The 17,563-nt window shown below is 39.6% G+C and overlaps 1 protein-coding gene across 3 annotated transcripts in view; it reads right to left on the reverse strand.

Moving 5' to 3' along the window:
* The window catches only part of LOC124058103 (EGF-like repeat and discoidin I-like domain-containing protein 3), a 97,539-nt gene that overhangs the window by 48,425 nt on the left and 31,551 nt on the right, over nucleotides 1-17,563 (reverse strand). For all 3 annotated transcript variants that reach the window (XM_046386979.1, XM_046386978.1, XM_046386977.1), the window contains one exon: nucleotides 15,039-15,167. In XM_046386979.1, coding sequence (XP_046242935.1) covers nucleotides 15,039-15,167 — 129 coding nt within the window. The remainder of the gene's footprint in view (nucleotides 1-15,038; nucleotides 15,168-17,563) is intronic.

Here is a 17,563-nt window from a genome sequence, read left to right on the forward strand (position 1 = left end):
CAGAATAATTTGTACAGGGAATATTTGGTGTTTACTAATTGTCTTAGTGGAACACTCAAATGGAAATGTGATTTTATAGCCACTTGTGAAAAGTGAGGTTTAATGAATTTGATGCATTAGCTGAATGTCGATCCATCTGTGACTAAATGCGGCAGCATTAATGTGAATATCTTAACATAAATGACTGTTGTTACAGATTAACTTAGCTTAACTGAGCAAGCGCTTGTGTGTAATATGTGCGAAAGTGAGCCGAACATCCTCTATAGAGACCATTACCTGAAATATCAAGGAAGCAAAAAGCCAAGAAAAAAAACAGAAGTAGGAATGTAGGTCCATCTATCCATCCATCCATCAATTCAACCATACCAGCTAACACTTAGGGCAAGAGGTACACACTGGCCAGTAGCCCGGAAAAATGTCAACAACCCTCAGCTCATCTTGCACTCAACACAATCCACTGCTATTTCACCACTGCAATCATGCCAAATGATAAATGATGAATATCTATCTAATATCTGGTAAATGTAAATGTAAAGTTCATATCCTGCTTTGTTGCCACCAGTACGGTCCATTCAAACACAAACGTGAGCCAAACAGAAAAGCAACACAACCAGCCTGCTTTATAATTTTCTTCCTTTTCAAGAGGGGGGACCCATCAGCAACTGGGAGATCAGCACAGAGAAAGTGCTACTTAAAAGCAGTGTATTGCCAGCAAATCAGGCGGGGGGGAAAAGGATTACTTCAAGGAATGCAGTTCATCCACCTGATAAAAGCTAGAGAAGAGCGAAGAGGAGAAGCTTTAAGACGAGAGAGACAGAAACTGTGAAAGAGTGAAAAAGAAGAGTGAAAGAAATGTATGGAGGGAAAGATGTGATGGCCCGGTGGTCAGGTAAATAAACACAACTTGCGTGACATCCTTACAGGCATGCATCCAAGGTTTCCAAAGTTTCCCTCAATAATAATTCTCCAAGTCTGCCATTCTGCATTTAAATATGTCATTAAAGACTTAAGTATGGCAAAACAACATTGTCAACTGATGTCTTCAGTTTAATGGGAACAGTGCTATCTTTGTTATAACAATTTCACAAGCCAGTTCAAGTAAAGATTTCTGCAGTGCAAGGAGACAATAAAACTACAAGGCGTGCAATTTAATGCAATAAAACATGCAAGCTCTCCAATAACGCTACTTTTGTTGAATCTGTGCCAGGAAGACGCTGATTCAACTCAGATTAGATTTAGTAGTGTCACACTGGATTGTAATACTTTGCAAAGTGGCGGTTGGTTGTTTCTGAGGGACGTTACGATAAATGAAAGGATTACCACAGGCTCTCTGTTATCACCTTGAGACATTATCATCTCTCACCCTTGCCTCTGCTCAGACAGAGCTTCCTAAAGCTCTGAACCCCAAAATATTTTTCTTCACTCTCTGGAAGGCTTCATCATTCTACTGGAACGTGTCACTCCTTGGCTTTTCTCCTCTATTGCTCTCTAAAAAGCGTATCAGTCAGACAATAATGAGAGCAATGAATAGTTCTATGTGTCAGGAACTGAACCTGGTTGAACCTGGTTGTGAGCACTAAACTGCCTGCTGTGTCCAGAGGCCCAAGCAGGGAGGGGTCACCTGCTCCTCTCCACTGAGCTGCACTGGCCTTTACAGCGTCTGCGTCTGCGACTGCCACACAAACACACATCCCCATGAATCTGCTTTTCCAGTTCATTCAACACTAAATCCATTGTGTTGGATCTTGCACAAAGAAGAGTTACTGAAGACGTAAATGCGCCATAAAAAAGAGGTATAAAAAATGATGGAATTCCATCAAGTGTATTAAAGCCTTCGTGTCCACCTGGGTGGAAATAATTACGTGGTAATTGCTGTTGGGAGGCACTTTAAATAAGAGGTTAGAGAACTGACACAAAGCAAATGTAGAAAACAAGTTTTGCCGACAGAAAACATGCACTATAGTTTTTCAGTGTAATTCTCAAAAGCAAGAAAAAAATGTCTTTGAAAACATATTCAGAAATGTCACTTTAACCTCCAGATTTCCTTGTTATTTGTCTGACAGTTGATCCAGCAGGAACAAGGAGACATAATGTAAGTGTGGATTACAAACCAAGGGACAGGTACAAAACACTGCAGATGTTAAAAGTGATATTGGAGAACAATACCATTGGACTGCGGTCGACAATTGTTTTGACACTGTTAAAACCACCAGAGCTGACAAGCAAGCGGTTAAATCCAGCATGCAAAATGACGCTTGCATGTTCACTTTTTCTCACGTGAATGTTTGTTCCCTACCTCGGTCAACGGTGCAAAACAAGACATGTGTTCAGAGAGAGACACTACAGCCAGAAAGCTAATGTTTGCTGCAGTTCACAGCTCATGGCTCTCTTTTTGTCTGCACCCAGAGTATTGTTTGCCTGTCAGTCAAGAACTAAATCATACCATGGAAATTCAAAGTATATATGTAGTAGCATCTTAAAGAACTGGCCCCAAACAACAACATAAATCACTCAAATGATTTAAATAAATGCCTGCTAATAGCTGGTAATCCTTACACACTTGTAAAACACCCAGACTCAATTAGCAGATTAAAAGGTAATGTCCCAGCAGTACTGCCCCGACATCACACCCCCTTGCTTCATTAAATTACAGTCAGATGTTGGGTAAAACTGAGTAAAGACCCCTTTTTTCTCTGCCAAAACACTTTAGCCGCACAATGTCAAGACTTCGCTTTCGTGTGGAGATCTCTCATCGTGTTACAGCTCTGCATCTGGACTCATGCACACTTTTCCCTGGGGATGTTTCATCTTATCTCATCTGTTGTCCAGTGGACTCACAAATGTTTGGTAGGCAAGCTGGCTCCCTCTTGACCTCTCTATCTAGAAAAGATGCAGTGGTTTGACCCGTATGGTCAGTGATCGACAGGAAAGAAGTGGACAACAGCTTGTTTATGCCTGCCACATCATTAACCCCTGACACTGAACACTCGTAATTCCTTGGAGATAATTATCTAATTTTTGTTGCTGATGCTCTGTAATTCACGGTGGTAGATGCTGGTTGGAATGATAAAAATGATCCAGTCCACACAGGACTGAAATATTTTAGGACTGAGGAAAATAATACAAAATTAAAAAGGAGTAAAATACTCAACGATAAAGACAATAACATCGACAACAATAATAAACCAAATGAGGTGTGGGGTAGTGGGGGTTAGAGAGCAGCTTTTAAAATAATTTTGAGAAGTGATTCATGAGATGCCACTGATTCTGCGAGCCTCAGATTTTCCAGCAGGGACACTGAACAGAGACTGCAGCCAATTGGCAGACAAAATGAATTCATCAGGGCAAAAAAAACAAGCCCAAATCAAAACACACAGTCATTGATTTTACATTGGATTCTTGTAGCGTAAGAATCATTTGCTTATCAGCTATGTGAAAGAGAACTTTATTAGCAGAACAAAAACATCTCAGGATAAAGACCATTTATATATTTATATGCAGTCCACCCAAAGGATATAATATTTAACACTGGTTTTGGGTTTATATGCTGCACATGGTTTATTCAATGCCCAGCGATTCAAATAAGAGATGAGAACATGACATGTGATTGAATGCTTCAAAAATTACAGGAAAACACCACAGCGTCTTCTGCTATCGTGCCACATTATACACATGACAACACTGTACTAACACCATGGGAACAATAGAAACATATGGTCAGCCAATAAGAGTTACAGTTCTGATAACAACAGCATAAATCGTGCTGTCCTGTCTTCTGTTCCCGCTGTGATCAGTGGGTTCATCTATCCTAAGATGCAGTCTTCATTTCTATTTATTTCCTTTGTGATTATCATTTTTCCCCACCTATTTTTTTTTTTTTTGATGTCACACAACACTCATTCGACAGAAGCAAAGATAAAAGAGCCAACTGCTCACATCTCCGTGACAGGACACCTCGGTAGGCTGTATGCACAGAGTGTGGGCTTTATCACCTGTAAAAGTCACATACATGCAATGCTTTACCACCTGCATTTCATCTCATGTCATATCTAATCTCATCCCTCCTGTTATTGTCTGTGCTTCTCATTCATTTTTTCATGAGTGAAAACTCACAGAAGCTTTAGCATATTCTGTAGGTGCAATACACATGGACGCAGATTGTACATAAAGTATCTATGCTCAATAGATTATTGCATGTCTATGTGAATTCTAGTCTGGTTAGTTCAATAATGCTGTGGTACTTCAAGCAGTGCTGCAGTACTCAGAGCTACATCCTCACACATGGATGATCAGCCTTGGATGGTTTGTTTGACAGGTCCTGGTGTGGTGAAATGTGTCTAGTCCACGCTACACAAGGCCAAGACAAGCCCTGTCTCTCCAAGTTGAGTCAGATATTGAAGATGGAACACGGAAGTGTCTCTCTCCGCTGTCAGTCTTCAATCTATCCTTGCCTTACCAACAGCACTGAAGTGACTATCAACACATAAGACAGGATTCACAAGTCAAGCATCCAGTGGAAAGAGACATTTTAAAATCACCAGATGTATCCTTGAAATGTGTTTTCAGAGTGATTTGTGTTATCCTAAGTCATACACAATAGGCTTAACATGAGCATTGATTTTATTGATCTCTGATTCAGAAATTTCTAAAATCTCATATCACATGAAGGTTAATTTTCACAGTGGTGCATGCTGTATGCTTCAAGGGATATGATGATGCATGAGGTTGTGAATTCAGGATTAAGAACAGTGTATTCCAAGGACGCGCTTTTTCAAGTGGGATTAGCCCACTGAGAAGTTATTCACAGCAACACTCCCGAAGCCGTTGAAAAGGTATTTTAGGATGCATTGCATAGAGGTTCTGAGAGGCAAAACACTCATCATTTCGAAGATATGCAGACCGGGGGCTCCTCCGAAGCTGGGGTATGCAGAATGTGAAGAGACAGAATGACACTCGGAGCAAAGCCTTAAGTGTCATTTTAAGCTTACAGATGGAGCCTCCACAGCAGGTTTGTGAGGGGAATACTAATCTACCTCAGAACAACGGTGCGATCCACAAGCTCTTTAACATCACAGTGGTTCACTTACTGGAACGTTTCAGAGACACCGAATTGGTATGAAATGCTGATAGAAATTGGAAGGAGATGACGACAAAGAGCAAGCAGAGGCCTGATGTGGGGGGGGAAACAAGGATAGGAAGAGACGTCCGCCCCAAGACCACAAGGATTGTAGGGACATTTTAGTAAGATAGCTGAACCAAAGTGCAACACAGCCACATAAATTTGATTTACCATGTCAGTTTAGCATGTGTGTATGCTAACATTTGATAATTAGCAAAGTGTGATGGGGATGAAAAAATAAATTTTGACCGCATGATGGTGGCAGACCAAAGGTCAGGGGATCAAGTGAGTGCAATTCATCCACTGGGGAACATGAATGTATGGACAAGGGTAGCAGTACAGGCAGACTTCACTGAGCTATAGGGCCATTAGCTCCACGGCTAACTGAACTAACAGTAGCCACAGCCAAAGATAACATATCAACATATCAGCATCAATATAACATATCAACATATAACATATCAGATACAGCTATCCAGATAGGACGTTTAAGAGCAATTGGTCGTTGCTCTGGTGATGTGATATTTATTGGAGCTACCTTTGAGTTCTTACTATATTTCACAGATTACTCCTGTAACATAAAATCTGAAGAAAAAGCTTCATTGTGACTGAATATTTAAATCATATCTACATCATCACAACAATCATCACTAAGAGTTTTGATAAGGGTCAGCTTCTGAATGGCTTATGCAGGGTTTAATATTGATAGTGCTGCTAGATTAAGGTACTTCAGTGGTTTCAACAAAGAGCAATTTCACACTGATTTTATTAATTCCTTTCCTTGCTGACACTCTCTCTTTTCAGTATCTAATGAACACAAGAGGAGAACCCACAAATGGTCATTCACATATCCATATAATTTTCTTCAAAGCTGAGTCAAATTTATGATTAGATCACAGGTAGAATAATAATATAAGGTCTCCCTGCTATGCACCAGTCAAATTATATGGTCTCAAAACTGCACATTCCCAAGACCATCAACCTTAATTCCTTTTTTCAATCACACTGAATGAAGTATGTAGTAAAACAATAATGATATTAATTTGGCCACACACACTGAGCATCCTGAATTAACGCAGCTCTGTGAAGTCAAACCAAACATTAATCAGTTTGCTGTTTTGGCCTGCAGTGCCAGCCAAAAGCCCTGGGCAGGACTGGGTCCACCACATGGGATTTGGACATGCATTTCTATTTATGCTTGGGCCATCTGCCAACAGGTCCATGCCTAATGCAGAAGCTAGGAGGTGACAGTGCAGCTCTAGTGTCCAACGGGGCCTTACTCAATTAAGTTCTGGTAACAGCTCGTTCCCTATAGCTCCTCCACAGGAAGGATAAACCAGGTGAATGGGTGCTCATGGACTGAAAATACGGGAAGGAAGAAAGAAATGACTTGAACAAATAGATGCAGCCTCCTTTTCTAGCAATTCTCAACTTATTTAGTTAATTCATTTATTTTGCTGTTTTTTTATAAGGCACATATTATCTCAAAAAAAAGGTAATTCGGATGCACTTTGACACATTCACATTTGTTCAAAAGTGCTTCTCTTTCTCTAGAAGTCATCAGCCTGAACATTACATGTAGCTTCCTGAAGGAATTCTGTGCCATCATGTTTGGTTTTAAAACAAATGTTGCACTGTAGAAAAAAAAATGGATTACCTGTAATTTTGCTAGCAAAGCATCACTGTGCCAAAGAAGAAAGGTCATCTCACTCAAAGTATATTTCTACAGCAGTTTTTACTTGGCAGGATTTGCAGAACTGAGTGCTTACTAGAGGAATATAGAAAAGGTGACTTATCACTTTTATATTGTCAGTGATGAGTCAGAGCATTGACAGATGAGGGTGTGAGAACATGCATAGACCCAACGTTGACAAGATCAAGACGAAATAAGCACAGACTGATCCTGGTGAATAGTGTCTGGTGCCATTGTTCATTGTCTTTTGTTCTATGTTCAATTCAATGGGGAAAAAACATTCTGTTTCGATCCATCAAACAAAAAGCTCTATCTAGGAAGCTAGATGGCACAGAAAAAGTGGCCCTAAAGACCTTGATTCCAGCTTGTTTCCCCAGCTTGTTATTCAAAATGACCTCTGACAGAAACAAGATGGGGTCAGCTCCTCGTGGGATGCAGAATGGGGCAGCAGGATACCCGAGAAAATACGACAATTGAAGCACAACACTGATCTGTGACTGGGCCTCCTTCAATTTTGTGAATGGATTGTACACACAAAGAAAGAAAAAACCCCTCACACACACGCACACATAGGATATAAGCAATTAAAACCCCTATAGAGGTAGTGAAAGTAAGGAGGATGCACATGTCAACCCAGCAGATGCAGCAGACTAGAAAAGGTAGGCGCTCACCCCACATCTGGTATGGTGGGAACACCGTGCACATGCTCCCCAGTGTAGGTGCCAGCAGTTATATTAAGACAGTAGAGACGACGTGCAAATGTGAGCTGCATAGGCAAAGTGGCAGTGACACATATCTCAAGAAGTGGCACCACACCACAATGCCTGAATAAACCTCTCTGGGTTGTCTGAAAGCTTTTTGCCTGAGACTGACAATATCAATGAGACTACCACAATAACACCATCAGAAACAGAAAGTAGGGGAACTATTAACCACTATTCACAAAAAAACAAAAAAACAAAAAACAATGTATTCCACTCTTTCTTATATTTTTTCCTTCATTCACTCTTTTTGTTCCTCGTGAATGCTGTGTTCATAAAGTCTGGTTGTGTTTTAAAATGTCACACAGGTGTTAAAGATGTATTCGACATTCTATTTATCTACACAGATGAAAAAAAAGTTAAAACATAAAAGTCAGCCTGGAGGCCATTTTTGCTGATTATAACTGAACCACTACACAAAGAGGTAGTCTGCTGTTTCCCTTCCAGTGACACAAATGTGCAGTGCTTTGAACAAAAAAAAAAATCAAATATAAAGCGAGGCTGAAACAACAGGACGAAAACATACCCATCTTTCCATTTTGATCTGCACACACCGTCCAGACCGTTGCAGAGTCTTCATGAGTAATTGATCATTGACGTTTGATGTTTGGCTGTGTGACTGTAGTCACTTATTTCGGATGTTTGGTGGACTATGGACCCTTTCCCCCCAGGATTCTACACTCATCTCTTCCTGTGAATGCTACTTTCTAGCCACAAACTGAGGGCAGTGGGTGGGCTGTGGGGTTGTGAATGTAATGTTGAGGAGGATGTCCACAAATGGCCATGTCCTCCACACAGCTCTGCATCACAGTAACGGAGCAGTGGGGAGAGCCTTGAGGCTGGTAATGTTCACAATAGTTCTGAAGCCACCTCAGATAGTAGGGGACTCATTTTCAGATCTGTTATGACCTGGGGAACCTCTAGTAAGAGCCAATCTTTATTCTGAATATATGAAAAAATTTAAAAAGAAATACAACATTGTAAAATAAATATGCTAGGTGTTCTTGAGTGAATAACTTGCTAGGAAATTAGATGATGCTATAGTGTACCACTGCTGCTGCTAATGTGAAATAATGCAACACAATAATCAGTTATGTGTTTATTACTCAAAGATGAGGAACAAAAGAAGGGTAGGAGTCCTAAATTTTAGAAAGTTATTCTGCAAAAACAAACTGCTGTTAAAAGTTATTCACGTTAATTTATGCATATAAAAATAAAACTGGTGCACAGAGTAACATAATTTTAGTAAAACTTCCCAACTCTTGTAACCCTTAGGCTGTAAAGACGAGACAGATTTATACCTACAAGAACAAACCTCAGGCACTATGACTAAACTCATGCCTCTGTTTGTTTTGAAAATAGGTTAAGTTTCTGTGGGGACAAAGTGCTCCTTCCGCCTGTTTACCATGGAAAGTTTTTCTTTGACAAACTTTTTTACTAACTTATAGTTCTACTTAAATCAATCTTAATCCAGTTAGCTAAGCCTGCCCCGAAAACTTTTTTTTTTTTTTTTAAGTCAAAGTGAAAATCCGCCCTAAAACAAAATTCAGCTAAACTTCTCATATGATCTAAGACACTTAGTGGATTTCTGCACATGAACAACTTTCCCCCGAAGCTATAAATAAAATAGCAACAGCACTTTGGTGGAGCTTCACCACTGAGACGAATGGGAGCCTGATTTTGCGGCCACAGCGGCAATTTGCAAGATCATTTGTTGGAAATAATGGGTTCAATTTCTGGCTCAGAATTATCATTTTGATAAAATAACTATGAACAGAATGACCAAACAAACACTCATTTAGTCCACATGTTTGAGGCTCTGGGTACTGTGAGAGGAGCAGCTCTAGGGGTGATGATGCCAACATTGTTGATGAGGTGGAAACTTCTGGCATTTCTATAATTGGAAAGAGAACTTATAATGATGTTCAAAAAGATCAATGTAACCATTTAACAATTTGATTTATTTTCTGTTTTGAGGTCAATATATCAACGTTTAAAGAATAAAAACATACTGTTCTTTCAACACTATATTATCTGTTAGAAAATGAATTAGCAGCTGAAAGAAGTTGGGATTTTTAAGATGCCATTAATATTTAGGAAACAGAGAAGGGCATTTTCATGCTTCATCATCTTCATCTTTCCTGGAGTGACTTTAACGTTACAGCCTCGCAGTCAAGTAATAACGACTAGCTAACTCACAGTGAGAGGGAGGAGAAAACCACAAGCCCACCGATCCCTCTCCAACCCACCCGCTGTCCTCTCTCAGTGGCCTCCATGGGAGGAGTGGAAGGTAAGTCAGCTAACAAGAGCATCCTCCCTCCCACCCTTCCTCCACCCTTCACTCACTCCCCAAACTGTAACAACAATCTGCACGCTGCTACAAAGTCACCTCCTGTGAGGCAGCGGCAGGTTTGAGAAGGGCAAGTCATTTTTTGCTTGAAGAGGTTCACGTAACCACTCAGAGGTGTGTTAGTAAAGTGAAGTGGTGGGTGTTCACAAGGGGGAGGAAGAGTTGCTGGAAGAAAGTGTCTGCCTCTGCCTCGTGCCTGACAAACAAAGTCTATTGTTGAAGTCAAATGTCTAAGGGTTAAGATGTACATAACAGCTGTCCTTTTGATACTCATTCATGCCGCCTCAGGGTACTGTCTGTGCTGTTATCTTGCTCTTAAGCAGTAAACTGAGCACAACAAGGCAGAAATAAGTCAGATCTCTCTTTCTCTTGCCCCCTATCCATAAACATCCATATGAAGCTGTGAAGCCAGAGGGCTCCACTGGAACATTATAGAAGAAAAAGGAAATATAAGCAGAAATGGATACCTCTACACCAGCTGCTAAACACATGAAGCGGGTCAGTAATACAGTCCTAACTGCGGTACTAACAATTAAGCACAGACAAAGTCCTTAGTGGTTTTACATCAGGCCAAAGCCATGAACATCGGCTGATCATCCTGTGACGAGAAGTGATGGAGGCGGCAGAGCTAATACAGCATGATAGCAACTGTCAATATACAATCAAATACAGGGTCACACTTTAAAAAATTTCACACATCATACAATTAGCCTAAGTCAATTCCGCCCTGCTAGTGTGTCTAGGAAAGAAAAGCAAAGACACATATTGATCAAAGAAGAAGAAGGAAGCTGCTCAGAGGGCTTGCAGGCTATGGAAGTATGGAAAGAGAACTAATGTGAACATCAGTCATCTTAGAGACAATCTAGTCAAACTAATTCATTCAAAGCTTGTATACATTCTGCATAAATAATCGCCAGTCTGTATACACTGGCTGAGATAGTCTGGAAAACAGTTTCTGTATCAGCTTTGATTTTCTCTGGAACTTGCAGTGAGCTCCACATACAGTGTTTAGTGATCAAGCTTCAGCTCTCAAAGTGAAAAGAGGATGACATATCTTCATCAGATCTTCCCACTTTCTAAAAAATGACTTAGTATTGCTACATCAAATGGGAAAAAGCCTCACCAAGAGGTGGGCTTGTTACACCAGACTGTTAATGGTGAGAAATAACACATTTCTGTGCAGAAAAATAAAACACTACCGAAAAAATAAAAAAAATCTGCCAGTTTGTACTTCATTTGTCCTTGATAGCCAGAATACGTGGGCCCTAAAAATGCACGATGACCGAGGCAATCATTCCCAATCTCCACACTGACAGTTCATTACAATGTTTGGCTACTTGCCCAATAACATGCCACTTGTTCTCTGAGGGACGTGACGCCGCACTGTTGGAAAGATGAATGACTCAGTGATTATCAAGGCTCTAATAATAAAAAGGCGGTGGCACAAAACCAGTTAACTCTGGTTTTCTCTGGTGGACTTAAAAACAGCAAAGTGAAAAAATCAAGTTTGAAATTAACCATTTAAGCAACAGAAACAAGATACAGTAAGATTCCATTGCACATAAAGTGAATGGGTTGAATAAGACTTGTGAAACTTTAATTTTGATGCCTGCTGTGACTTCACGCTGCCATCATCTTCAAGTGTGATTGTCTGACGTCTTCTCTAAATACAGCAATCTCAACACCTGTAGTTGACTAACTAATGGCTGTGATCTTAAACGAAAAGGAAAAAAACAGTTACTGCCTTGTGGCTGTATGCCTCCTCATACACCAACAGTAACATCTTTAATGACATTGCATTCTAAGTAGGTCAGACGCTGATGTTGGACCAAAAGGCCTGGCTCACAATCTCCATTCCAGTTCATCCCAAAGGTGTTGGATGGGGTTGAGGTCAGCACTCTGTGTGGGCCAGTCAAGTTCTTCCACACCAAACTCATCCAACCATGTCTTTATGGAGCTTGCAGGATCAAGTTCCCTCCCATACATCCATCTGAACAACCATCACATACCTCATTAAAACCAAATTTATTGAAAAAATGAACATTTGATTTATGACCTGTACTTGAGTCTGCCACCAGAGGGCAATCAAGGTGTTTTGGCTTCACTTTTCAGGAGCTCTCATGTTGTCCCTTTTAAAAATAAGACCAGCCTCATATATGTAGTGAAGACTATGGAGGAATTTTAATAAACGTAAGTGTATTAGTATTGTATTTTTTTGGCAAAATGGAAATCATCATATGGACATGTATGATTCCCACGAGAAACATCTTGTCTTCACTTAGTTACCATTTGTACGGAGGAGTACAAAGGACTGGTAGACCTTCACCACATGCTGCCATGACTCTCAGCTCAGTATTAATAAAACCAATATGCTTGTGGTGGACTGCTGTTTCTCCATTAGTTTCTAAGTTCTATTATAGAAACAAAAAGACAGAGACAATTTTTTGCTTTTTTGCTTTGCTAGTAAAGTTGATTCTGATTATAAAAAAGCAGCAGTTTCTAACCACTTCACACACATCTTCAAGATCCATCCAATCAAGCTGGTTTGAATGTGAGCACCCAAGACTGGTGTCACCAATTCAGTATATGACCAAATGTGAAACATGGTCACAATCTCCCCTTCTATTCTTGAATTATGGCCTTGAATAATGGCCAGAAAAGTGTTATTATGATGCCACAGTGAATTTGGCTTTCAAACCTTTTGGATATAAAATGTCATCGGTTCATCATTTTATCCAACCAACACTGAGTACATACATACAGTTCGGTATGTGGCTGCCCACCAAAGAAGTCTGAAATAGGTTGTACTTATCCTAGCTGTCCATGTGTGACATCGTTCCTGCTGTGCTACACTAAACTGGTCTGACAAGCAGGACATTTAGTGCATGTATTTAGGATAACGTTCAAAGGTGTGAAATTGGATTTGGTTCTGACAGAGCAAAGAGATGGTGAGAACAGCAATAAAAAGCCAGGGCTGGCCTACACATATGTTACATTTGTACAATAATGCACAGTATATACAAAGCCGTACTCTGATCTGGGCCAACGCTGATTTAAAACACTGGATTACTGTAGATATCACTTAAGATAAAGGGTAATCCTACAATCCTGAATCCAACTTCATAAACCTTCTGTAAATACTGAATCCTGAGTGACAGGTTTGTTCCTTCAAGGATTAATATTTTACAAAGACTAGAAGCTATTCTTTTCTTCCACCTTCGCTATTGTATCAGCAAATGTGAGTTTTAACTGCCTTCAGCAGTGAAAAGGGATAGGTCATTATCTATTAAATTGGTTGATATTCCCTAAATAACACACACATTAAGACAGATTGTTCAGAAAGCCTAAAACACCCTTTGTTTTGTATTGATTCTTGTATCCTGCAGAAATCACATCCAGCATTTTCTGTCTCATTTTCATTCTTTTTATTAAGTTTGCCATCCATTAAAAGTAAACAACATACTGTAATAAAGTCAGCTAAGCTGTTATTCTAAAGGGACAATTATTTATATGCTTCTGTCATTTTTTTTGAAGGAATTACCCTGATGCAGGATTTGATTATTAATGTCTTCAGATACAAAACTGTTCCTTTCTTTCCCTTATTCTGTCTCTCAACCCACTCTCTTCCATTCAATTGTAATGACCGTGAGGGAAATTGGCAGACATTAATGTGTATTCAACCCACATCAAATCAGTTTCTCACCACCCTAAGGGCTTAATAGGAAACAATGACTGAATTATGACATGAATGCTAGCCAATTGCTCACAATTCTGGCTGGAAACAAACACAATGACATACCATTGATATAGTCACTGGCTCCATTTGCCTTTATGGAGCCTCCATGTGCCTTTCATTAAACAGGAAATAAAAAGGGTGAAGGTAAACCAAATAATGACTGATACAGATTGTCCAAAAATAAAAGCTCCTTTCCTCTTTTCAGTTTGCAAACATTGCTGTTTTTGTTTAAACTTGGTGTAAGTGTGGAACAATTATGAGACAGATTTATATATAGTTTGTGTATACACTGATTAACATCTCTATGCCTGTATCTCTTTCAAACCAATAATGATCTGTCTCACCACAAAGTTGGTACTATACATTACATCAATTATTAATCCAAAATTCTGAATGTTTTCATGCAAAGATATCAATGTATAAGTTTGGTTTATGTATTCTACTGGAGGCTAGCTGACACTGATTTCCAACTTTTACATTCAGATAAACTGACACATTATCAGGCTTTCAGTTCCTGATTTAAATAACAGTTATGTTATTAGTGTTTTTTATTAGTGTTTGTTGACTTTGGAACATCCGAGAACAGGAGCGATAGCTAAGAATACTTAAAAGTGAAACAGACTGCTTTAGAAAAAGTTGACTTGACCTTTTGAAACCCTGGTTGCTCCTTGTTCTTGTCATGAACAGTTATCAAATCAGACAGCTCAGCTGTGTGTTGTGGATTTTTGGAGAGGAGGGCTAAAGAATGCTTTTGTAACAAATCACTGGACGTTTGTCTTGTTTGCAGAACAGTTATACTGACTTTGCTTTCTTTCACTGTAAAGCAATGACACATTTTTTGCGCAATTACTTTTACTGGTGCACAATTGCTGGTGTAGGTTGCACCCACATCGCCTTGTATACCTCATATTTGTGTTAGTGATTACCCTTGTGCCCAGTTTCACAGAGCTAAAGGCATAAGAGTTCAGAAAGTCTGTTTAAAGATTGTACCGAGGTTGAGAACAGCACCACTGGTCCAGTGTACGTTATTACTTCATAGGCAGCAAAAACCTTCTGACAGTAACCTTTATTAAGAGCATACTCAACAATAGAAAGCAAGTTCAGCATTTCTTTTCTCTACCAAACCCCACTATCATTTTGCTGAATTTGCCCTTTCAGGAGCGATTTACTTCCTGTAGGCTCTTCAACATTTATTCACTGCTTAAGGTTATTATTTGCGTTGGAAAACCTTTTAGATAAAACAGACGAATCAGATTTCAGGGAAATGGGGTTGAGGCAACACAGACAACCTACAAATTTTTTGATTTAGTATTCTGTTTAAGGAGTATTTAAGTCTGTTATGCCTCTTTAGAGAGGAGGAGAAGCGTGGCTCAACTTACTGTGTTGGCAATGAACTCCACTGAAGCCTGGTGGACACTTGCAGACGTAACCTATGAAGGTGTCGCCCCTGTAGGTTTCACTGATCTCACATATTCCTCTGTTGTGGCAAGGGTTTGGATGGCAAGGGCCTGTGTGGGGAAAAGAGGGAAAACTCTGTTAAGAAGTCTGCTTTTTTTCCACTATCAACACAGTGTGTTAAGACAGTGAGACACTGATAATGGGCTGCATTCTTTTTACTTTCTTGTTTACTGTGTATACAAGTACACAATGGTCTAGGTAATTTCTCAGTTCTGGTGTAGCACATCATTTTCAGTGTGTGCATGAATTAAATGAATCTTGCTAAGCAAACATTCTCAAAAAGCATTCTTACAAACCCTTACCAGTCAGAATTAAGAAAAACTGAACAAACTGCATGTGCATTTAAGGATATATGCAGTCACAAAGTTTAAATTAATAAATTAAATGGATCTTGTGAGACAATGTTTAAGTAAAACCATTTGACAGGAAAAAAATATGAGGATGACAGGAGAGCAGAGAGAGGCTGGCTTTCAGTGACTGCTGCTGGTCTCCGTGGTCTGGAGGGCAGCCCAAGGCACCGTCTAAAATTCACTGAACATGTCCCCTCTAGGAAGGCAACACTTCATCCTCACAGTGGTGAGACGAGAGAACGGACTAGCAGAAAGGCAGAGCATTACCGCCTATAAGCATGGAAAATCAGAATGCCAATACACACATACACACACAAGAGTGCAGGGGAGAGTGAACTGCTCAACCAAATAGAGGTTGTGTGGATACTGAGTGGAACAGCTTGAATGTGAAAGAGGAATATGTTATGATACCAGCAAAAGCACAAAACAGGCAATTAGTAGGCTATTTCTTGTGAAATAAATATGAGTTTCCTTTGAAACAACAACAAGGCCAAACAGCTAATTCTTTGCATCCCCCAGTTTATATGCAGGAGTGATCGACAGCACATTGCACTAAACAGTGCAAAACAGTGAGCGACAGCATAGATGTTTCCTGCTCAGCTGGGTATGATTCATAGGCTTGTTGGATAATTAATGATTGACCTTCTGCTATTCATTCTTTTCCATAACGAAAGTGGTCAGTGCTGAAACAGGCCGTGCAGAGAACTATCTGTTCTATCTGTTCAAAAAACCTTTTGTTTGTTTCAAACAAAAGTAAAGAAATGAAAAAAAAAATCAATTTAAGTTTGGCTACAGGAACATTTATTCTGACTTTCAAGATTCCCCTGGGAGCATTAGATGTATTTTCAGATCCTGTTTATGGGCAGCTAACTGTGGATATGTGTAACTGAACTCAACAGGAGACATAATGATCTCCTGTCTTTCTCAGTGCTCTCAGTACACAAAGTCACCACCAGAAGGTAGTTACTGCCATTTAATCAGCAATTTTATAAAGTAGATTAACATACAAAGTCTTGTATGACCTTACCAAAATAATTTGTCCTTTAAAAAGATATGCACTGCAAGTCACGTATGCATGTATAAGGTTTGGCATAGTTCAATCAACATGTATTTGCTGATGGTTTTGTTGCTTGTTTTTTGCTAAGTGTAAAGTTGTGAATGGCTTTTACTTTGTAAAAGTTTCTACATGTTGCCATTTCTCACCAAGTACAGCACAGAAAGTTTGCACATGCACCAAACACTGATTTGCAAGAGAATTCATATCCACTGCCACAGAACACATGTATTTTTGCTGTGTGTGCAGCTCCCCATTCATCATTACCATTGTTGTCTTATTAATATTTGGGAACAAGGAACACTGAGAAGCTCTGCAGCCACTAGTGAGCTCATGCTTTAGGGATTTAGCAAACAAAAGAAATAATTCTGATCAGAAAAAGTTAAAGATTCATAACTCAGATCCTTTTTTTCCTCTGTGACTGGCCGCAACAAACCCTTTTCCAATTTATTCTTCGCACAGTTTATCTCCTTAACACCAATGGTGATAACCACAGCTTTGAATCAAATTTCCCCCCTACTAAATGCATATGACACAGCAATATATTACTTCATTGGCAGTGCCCACAACACGGTGCCACATTACTGCCATCTAAAATCCTTCTCAGACTAACCTGCAGCATGGGGCCAAATGTAAATGACAAGGCCTTGACGCAGGGTTATTGGTTTCATAACTCAAGGGCCTGCCAATAGTTGTCTCATCTTTTAAACATCGAGTTGTACAACTGCTCTGAGGCTGTCAAAACTTTGTGGATTGAGATTGGATGGGAAAACTTTAGAAGTCTCCCATTGGATATTAATGCAAACCTGGCTACAGCTCAGCACATGCTGAACATTAAAAAGGTGACATGAAAACGATGGCTGATGGTTTATATGATAACTTGTGCTCAGTCTGAAGTCAGTAAAAGTCTGTGGAAAAAAAAGTCTTTATTTTATTATCTTTTTAAGCTTCCTGTCTCTTGATGCAATTTCTATTCTAGTCTTTTGAGAGTAATAACTTACTGTTGACAAATAAACTGTGCTGCTTTGACAGGTATTTTATT

The sequence above is a fragment of the Scatophagus argus genome, chromosome 4 (genome assembly GCF_020382885.2).
Source record: "Scatophagus argus isolate fScaArg1 chromosome 4, fScaArg1.pri, whole genome shotgun sequence".
NCBI classification, from domain to species: Eukaryota; Metazoa; Chordata; class Actinopteri; family Scatophagidae; genus Scatophagus; species Scatophagus argus.